At 34.6% G+C, this 9,136-nt stretch overlaps 1 protein-coding gene across 1 annotated transcript; it reads left to right on the top strand.

Moving 5' to 3' along the window:
- The first annotated feature begins 4,754 nt into the window (after positions 1 to 4,754).
- On the top strand, positions 4,755 to 5,353 carry LOC125777309 (uncharacterized). The gene is made up of 2 exons (XM_049451750.1): positions 4,755 to 5,237; positions 5,288 to 5,353. The coding sequence occupies exons 1-2, from the start codon at positions 4,755 to 4,757 to the stop codon at positions 5,351 to 5,353; spliced, it is 549 nt and encodes a 182-aa protein (XP_049307707.1).
- The last annotated feature ends 3,783 nt before the right edge of the window (positions 5,354 to 9,136 follow it).

Below are 9,136 nucleotides of genomic sequence, written 5' to 3' on the forward strand. Positions count from 1 at the left end.
CAAGTAAGAGATCGGAGCAATCCTTTGGCACTGCCGAACACAGTGTAAGTGTATAAAAAATAAATCATGAAACCTCATTAACGAAGTTTTCTTTGCAGATTTTTAAAACGATTTCGTCTAACTAAAGAGGCGTTTGAATATGTCCTAAATAATATATGTTTAACGCAATCTAACGTCAGAGCAGTGCCTCCAGTGCTACAATTAGCAACCACGGTCTCACATTTGGCTAGCGGTGGATACCAGTACAGAGTAGGCAGTGACTATTTGATTGGGATTTGTCAAAGCACTATTTCGAAGCTGACATCCCATGTACTTAAAGAAATGGAAACGAAGTTGTGCCCACAGTTTTATACGGTTTACACCAGAGTATTACCTTACGTGTAAGGAGTGGTTTGTGCAGCAATACGAAATAATATACGCTTCATTAAAATAGTAATATTACTAAATATGAAGAATTTTTAGTTATTGGGTACGTTGATGGTACCCACATCGGCTTACAAAAACCAACAGTAAACGAGCGCATGTACTTCAACAGGAAAGGCTACCATAGTATCAACGCTATGATAGTAAGTTAGAGACCGACCGATTAATCGGCCTTGGTATCGGCATCGGCCAGTATCGGCCACAAAATTCAGCATCGGCATCGGCATCGACATCGGCCGTATTTGGCCGATTCTTGGCCGATTCGATTCGATTCTGCTTTCGAATGCCATTCCATGTTTAAATTTTATCTTTTTTAACTATTTTAAAGTTTAAAATATTAGTTCATGTGACGTCCCCTGTAATGAACTTATTCCATGCATCGTTCTCATTATTCCGCTGTAATTAGATATCTAAGGTTTCAATTGAGTTTGAGCTTTAATTCGTTGTTGAACATTTTTGCAGATTTTGGTAAGTAACAGATTTTAGTTTTGTTTGAAAGTATTTTAAAATAGAGTTTTGTATAGGAGAAATGGTGCGACCAAATCCTATTTGGAAATTTTTTGAAAGAAATGTTAGTACAGCCAAGTGCAACACCTGCCAAAAGACAATTTCATTAGGAAATTCCAGAAAAAACAACAGACGACGGTAAATATAAAAAAACATTTGCAAATTGTTCATCAAGAGCAGTGGGTATTGTATGAAAATGAACAAACAAGTTTTAACGCTTCCAACAAGAAGCAAAAGGAAGATGAGCCAAGTTGCAGCTACATTCAGGAAACCATACCAAATCTGTTGAGGAAAAAAAATGAATCGTTTTACCCAGATGACCATCCTGTAGCGGCGCAAATCGATAAGTCAATCATGGACATGATCATTGTCGACATGCTGCCCTATAATATAGTAGAAGGCAGCGCTTTTAGAAGGTTAAATATAGCAGATCCAAATAATGTAAGCAGATATCGTTTAAAAAGTGAAAAGTTTTTTCGTACAACATTAATGCCGCAAACATATGACAAAGTCAAAGAAAAAGTAGTTCAGCTTGTTGCATCAGCCAAATGGCTAAGCTTCACGACAGATATATGGAGTAATTCCACGAAGACGTGTTCTTTGCTAAGTTTCACAGCTCATTTTGTTCAAGGGCCACGTAGGTTAAAAGTTATTTTAGCAGCCAGCGTATTAGATAAAGATCATACAGCAGAAAATATAATAGCTGGATTAAACAATATACTCGAAGAATATAATATTACAACGAAAATCCATATTGCTGTATCTGACAATGCAGCCAACATGACAGCTGCGATGAGATTAGGAAAAGTCAAGTGGTTAGGATGCTGCGCACATACGTTACAACTAGTGATTCAAGACAGTATTTTAAAAATGGCGAACATTAAAGAAATAATCAGAAATGTCGAAAAATTGTGGGCCATTTCAAAAGAAGTAAACAGGCTTGTCGATATTTAAAACAGTTTCAGGACACCATTGGTTTGCCAAACCATACCTTAATCCAGGACATTGTTTGCAGGTGGAACAGCACATATATGATGTTAAATCGTCTATATGAACAGAAAGCTGCCATTAACCTATACATTGCCGAGCGAGGTTTGGTAGATTTTCTAACAGCAAACGAATGGGATACCGTTTGCAATCTAATTTCAATTCTAAAGCCTTTCTATCAGGCAACTCAGGATTTGTCCTATGACTCTACAAGTGCGTCTGTAATTAATTTTGCAAAAAAAGCTAGATCATTCTGATGATGATGAGGTAGAAATTTCAATGCTAAAAGATAAGTTAGCAGCCTCTTTACTACGACGATTTGGGTTTATTAAGACAAATCCTGAGTTGCTTGTTTCTACAGTTCTTGATCCTCGCTTTAAAACCAAATATTTCTCAATTGAAGAAATTAATAGGTGCGAGACGATATTGAAAGAACAAGCAGGTTCAATAAATGATGGTAATCACAGCAGAACTTTTCCATCAACTTATCACGCTAAAAGTTCCCATAATAATAATCTTTGGGACTCCCACGACTACGATATGCTAACGCAAGAGGGAGAATTGGAAGAGTTCTGCTCACCTTTTAAAAAACAGTTCGATTCATACCTCACCGAACCAATTATTCCTCGCGATAGTAATATTTTCGAATATTGGCACCAAAGTTCGCATGTGTTACTTAAAGAAATTGCCCAAAAATATTTAACTGCACCTGCAACAAGCGTTGCAAGTGAACAGTTGTTTAGTGCTGCAGGACAGCTTTATAGCGATAGGCGTACCAACTTGCTTGGAGAAAACGCAAATAAACTTCTTTTTCTACATTATAACATAAAATTATTTAATTTTGATTATTAAATGTCCATATACATATAGTGACTCTCACCTTTGTTCTTACATATGAACTGAATTTTTTTTTATGTTAACTTAAGTATTGTTCTAATCAATCATCATTATTTCAAAATATATGGTTACTAGATATTAAAGAATTGAAAAAACATAAAAATATGTGAATCTAGTCAGCAGAAGTTACTACTATGAGTACAAATATACCCAAATTTATATTTATGTTTTACAAAATAAGAAAACTACTATGTGTTAATAAGTTAATATGTTTTTGGATAGATAAAAATAAATTTAATTTTGTCATGTTATTTGTTTACTAAATACATATCCTTATGAATTAATATTCAGATATTTTTTAATGGAATTAGAATCGGCATCGGCATCGGCCGATTCTTTGCTTTCTGGCCGATTAATCGGCATCGGCATCGGCATCGGCATCGGCTAAAAATTTGGTATCAGTCGGACACTATAGTAAGTTGCTATTGAATATATACATATGTAGACACATATACATATATATTTGTTAAATTTTGTATTGTCAGATATGTGATCTGACACTTACAAAATTTTGGCTATTATTTGTCAATACGGTGGTGCAGCTAGGGTTGCGAGACGTACTATATTTATAGTATTGTACTATATTTTTTGCTTGAATACTATATACTGTTCACAATAAATATAGTACGCTAAAATACTATATTTATACTCTAAGCAATTTAATTCATACTTTTCTAAAAATTTGAAATCCTATTCATGCATAATTTTTTATTTTTTTCGCAACTGCGAAAATCTAACATATCGATAAATCGATAAACCATTTTAGGCACTAGCTCAATCAGCTGTTTTTCGCAGGTAAATTTTAAGAATGTCTTCAAGTGATTGCAGCATATTATATGAAACACCTAAAAAACAGAGAAAAGTTAAAGTAAAAAGACTGCAAAAGTTTAAAAACGAATGGAAAAGTAAATTTCCATGGCTTCAAAAAGATGAAGATCAGTTTAAAGCAAAATGTTCTATCTGTGCAATAACTTTTTCAATTGATAAAAGTGGCATAGGTCAAGTAAGATTCAAAATTGTGGTTTTTAGTTTAAAGTTATCATTATTTTAGATAAAACAGCAAAGTGAATCTAACACGCACGCAAGTCAATTAAAAATTACGCAACAATCTTCAATTTTAAATAATTTTCTACGATTGGGTACTGCTGAATCAAACGAATCTAAATAAACAACGGCTGCTGAGTTAGCCTTAGTTTACCATACAGTAAAGCACAACCTTTCATATAACAGTGCAGATTGCGGTGCCAAACTTAATAAATTACTTTATGCCGAATGTAAAAATGCTAAAACCATTCAATTGGGTCGAACGAAACAAGCAGCAATTGTCGAAAATGTTCTGGGCCCATATGCATTGAAACAAGCTCTGACACATATAAAAGATAAAAGTGAATTTTACTTTCGCAAACTGGATGATAAATGCCCAACACAAATTCGTCAACTTTTAAAGCTTGAAGAAGATATTTTAAATACACAAGATAAAGTTTTTTTTTAAATATGATCAGCCACGTTTTGAATGTTTTCGACCAAACAATTAAAAAACTGGAAAGAAATGACACAACAGTGCTTGATTTGTATGGAGCAATGGAAAAAATGAAGTTTGAGCTCTATCAAAGGAAGCAAGATAAATTTTTTGGTTACGAAACCAATAAATTATTAAAATATAATAGAGATGAAAATCCTCTTCTTTACAAAGAAACAGAGAACAATGTTGTGTTATTTTTAGAGCAATGCCTCGCATATCTTAAAAAGCCAGTCACCGACTAAACCTCGTACTGAGCAGTTGAGTTAGCGTCTTTCTCTGAGTTTACAGTTATTCATATAGCTCTCTTTTGGTGTTTTTTTTTCACCCCGGTCTGCTTACTTAAGTAACACGATTAATACTTATTTTAAGTGAGAAATATAATCCAATACTTATATAAGTGTATTATAATTTTTCCACTATGCCCCCGGTGGGCTTCCAGTTCGGGGACAACAGGTTTGCTGCGCTGGCCCAAGGTCCCCAACCAAAACGTAAAAAATCGTATCAAAAACTGCAAGATGCCTTTCCTGACTTACCGCCAATAAAAAGTGATGACCCAAAGTATATAGTGATTAAATCCGATGAGAATACTACACCCCTTTCGAAGGTTTCTTGTTTTCGTGTTTACAATGCCTTACTCACCGTGAGCAAAGATATAAACAAAATTAGTGAATTACGCGACGGCAGCCTATTACTGCTAGTGAAAAATAACCAAGTAGCAGAAAAGTTTATAAAAACGAAATGTCTTTTCAATATTGGCGCTGTTAGCGCTAGCTATCATCAACATCTTAATTGTAACAAAGGCACCATTTATGCACCGTTCTTAAACGATGTGCCTGAAAGCGAAATAATAGAAGAACTGAGTTCTTACGAAGTTTCCGCGGTTTATAAGTTCACTCGCAAAGTAGAAGGTGTTATAAAGCCTACTCGTGTTATGCTAATATCATTCAACAGTTATTCCCTTCCAAACAAAATAAACATCGCATGGAGAATGACCTCTGTACGACCGTACGTGCCTAATCCAATGCGCTGCAGGTCATGTCAGAAATTGGGTCATACGCAAAAACATTGTCAAGGTTCCCCAACATGCGAAATTTGCAATTTTCCTTCTCCACACGATAATGACTGCATCCGAGTTATGTATGTGTGCGAATTGTTCTGGCGAGCATCGCTCTTCTGACTATACGTGTCCAAAGTATATGCAAACCAAAGAAATTTTAAAAATAAAGACATTAGAAAAGTGCAGTATGCACGAAGCCCTCAAAAAGTATAGAGAAAATACTTCCCTCCCTTCCCTCACTGCTAGCTTTGCACATGTGCTTCAACCTACAAAAGAGGTATCCTCTGTAACCACCACACCAACAAAAATTTCAGACATCAACAATTCCACAAAATCTAAAAATACTCATAGAACCGCCGACAATGACTTGCCTAGTACATCAAAACAAAACGCAGAGGTCACCTCTGTACCCAACTCATCATTAAAATCTTTAATTAGCAAAAATCACTCATCAAACGCCAACAATAAACATATTTCCATCAACAAGCCTACAGCGATCAGTTCAGACTACAACAACGTCTCAAATTCAGCTAAAAATATCAGCGATAACTGTACCCAACAAGACTCTTTCTTAAAACCCAAACTTTTCAGTCCAACAACAGCCTCTTTCATTTCTAACTTAAACAACTCCTTAAACTCGCTTAATAAACATACTGACTTCAAATATACTACTACCAACACTACTGTGCAATCTAATCCACCTAATCACGAAAATCTCTTTCCAACAACAAGCATTTCCAACGATAATCAATACTCTACTGAACATACTGAACAAATAGAAATTGACTCTGAATAAATACGCTTAGCTTTTACTCTCTTTTGAACTAGTACTCAATTGGTGACACTCCGCTTCAACTGACTGCTCATACGAGTTGAAATTCTAGCTCTCTTCTGTTTCCCTTTTTCTTTTCTTCCTACATAGTTCTTATGATTCCAATATTGCAATGGAATTTAAACGGCTACACTAATAATTACAATGAGCTACAATTATTAATACAAGATCATACCCCAGCTATTATACTCTTAAATGAAACTCACATCTCTTTCAACTTGTCGGCTTTTACTCCTAAGCAGTACATTGGCATGTTTCACAATCTTCCCCATATTAGCACAAGTAAAAGAGGCATTGCGATTCTCATTAGAAGAGATATTCCACACAAAATTAATGCCATTCAATCCAACTTGCTGGCTATGTCGATCGAAATTATCTTAGTTAAAAAAATCACCATTATCTGCACCTATATTGCACCAGACGAACAATTTACCAGTACAGACATCCTGCAATTAATCAACCAAGCTTCTACTCCTCCTTTAATTTTCGCTGCTGAAAATTACGGCTAATTTAATTTTTTTTTTTTTGCTGACAGTGTTAGGCTTTGCATTCCATACAAAGTGTATTTGAAAATGTTTGTATATGACTGTGTTTGAGTGACTTTGATAACGCACTCTTATCATATGTACTTGCATAGGCAAGCATACATACCTACATAGCGTACTGATTTTTAGACCCCTGTACTGATATACTGATTTTTCAATTAAGTGTACTGATTTTCGGCGCAAACGCCTTTTTTCGCAAATTTATCCAATTTTATTGGATACACACACGCACACATTCAATAAACGCACCGAACGATTTTTAAATCGGATGAAAAGAGACAAAATATATCGATCGTTATCGAGACTTTCGATACTGTTATTCACAGCCACCACCATTGTCAACAACGTTTTTAATTCTTTCAAATCAATCGTGTTTTCGTTTAATTTACATACTTGTCGAATGAAAACGGATGCGAATGTAATTATATTGCAAGCTCCAGTTTTCAAACTTTTGGAATTCGTCGATGTTCCCAAGTTATCGGTAAGTGTACAGACCAAGACTTGTGAGGTTATAAATATGATGTGAATTGAAATTATTTCGAAAATTAAATTCATTTTCCAGATAATATTTGGAGTACTTGAGGTAGAAGAAAAGCTGTAGGTTAATCAACTTTTACAGCTGTTAATTTCAGACAGTCGTAATTGAATGTTGTGGTAATCGCAAGCGTGTTTGGCACCAAATACGATATTAAACAGAAATAAATAAATGTTCACAAACCATAAATTAAATTCGTTGCTTTTCTTTTGAAAACATCTAAACGGGCAATAAAAACGCTTATTGTCCTTCAAACAAAAACAATTGATTGAAAAGAACAAAGACAAAGTTTTAGAATGTCGTAATAAAAAAGAACACAAAAAGTTTATGAACCAAAACAAATAATTTACGCATTATCAAAACGACGTACAAAAACTGAAGAAAAATACTTAAAATACACAGTTATAGAAAACCATGAGGACACAGTTTTAGTAGAGAGGGGAGGAAGACAACATGTCTTACATAAAGATAATATTCGTAAAACTCCTATTGAATTTAATAATAAACATCAAAAGCATACACAGTGAGCAATCTAAAAATTAAAAAATTTATATTAACCAAACTAACGACGCATACTTATTTGAAGATACAGAAGTTTTATACTATTTATTGAATTTAATGACAATAATGGAAAAATATATGCAGATAGAATATAAATCATTTGGCAGGACACAACAGGATATCATAAACGAGAATAGAATCACAAATTTAATTAAACAAACTATCTCACACTCAATACAAATGAGATCATTATGATCTTATTGAAATAAAAACACATTTAAATGAAATAATAGAAAATAATAATCAACAAAAGAGTCATTAACTCACTTTTGGTAAAACTAAATTACAGGCCATTCTTAATGAAATTGAAAGCTATGCTATAACCACTGATTGTTGGTCATCGAAGGCAAATGAAAGCTATTTGACCGTTACGTGTTACATTTCATTGATGGCGATTTCAAAATACGATCGGCAGTTTTAACGACATCAAAGCCCGCTAATGAACTTAACCAGTCAGCTGCAAACATTTCAGTATCGTTGCGTGAGTGCCTGCAAAAATGGAAAATATTCCAAAAAGTCAACTGCGTGGTTACAGACAACGCCGCATCAATGATTAAAGCCTGTGAACTGCTTCAGAAGAGGCATCTGCCGTGCCTTGCTCATTCCATCAATCTTGTAGTACAAGACCTTTTGTCTACTGAAAAAGTAAAAACATTATTGTCGAATTGCAAACGCATTGTAGCATATTTCAAAAGCAGCACTATTGCATATGCAAAATTAAGGAAGGAACAGGGTTGTGAAAAACAGTATAGCCTGATTCAAGAAGTTTCAACAAGATGGAATAGCGTGTTTGCTATGGTTCAGCGAATTTTACTTATTAAGGATGCCATCTTTGCAGTGCTTTTAAGAACACCAAAAGCGCCACCAGTTCTAAAAGCAGAGGAAAAAGTTAGTGAATTTATTGCGGATGACCTTCAATGGAAAGGTATGATAATGGCATGCTGCATTGGAAAGTTTGCACACGACGCGCTAAGCGACATCAATTTGCGGTAACTAAATCTATGGAAAGCGTCCGCTGATCGCATACCTGACACCATCAACAACAACCTGTTTTTTCCATTTGGTATTTGCGTAGGCTTGGTAGGCTTAGTTTTTTAAGTAAAAGAAACTGTATCGAATCAGAAAAAATCAGAATAAATGTGATTGCCGAAGTGAGCAACTGTCTGGTCTTTTAATTTGTATAAGCATTTTATCGGGTAATAAATATGTGACGATTTGGCATATAATTCCCATTGCAAGGGGATTGCACTCAACGTTAATGTAGCTTCAA

The sequence above is a fragment of the Bactrocera dorsalis genome, chromosome 3, assembly GCF_023373825.1.
Source record: "Bactrocera dorsalis isolate Fly_Bdor chromosome 3, ASM2337382v1, whole genome shotgun sequence".
Classification (NCBI taxonomy): Eukaryota; Metazoa; Arthropoda; class Insecta; order Diptera; family Tephritidae; genus Bactrocera; species Bactrocera dorsalis.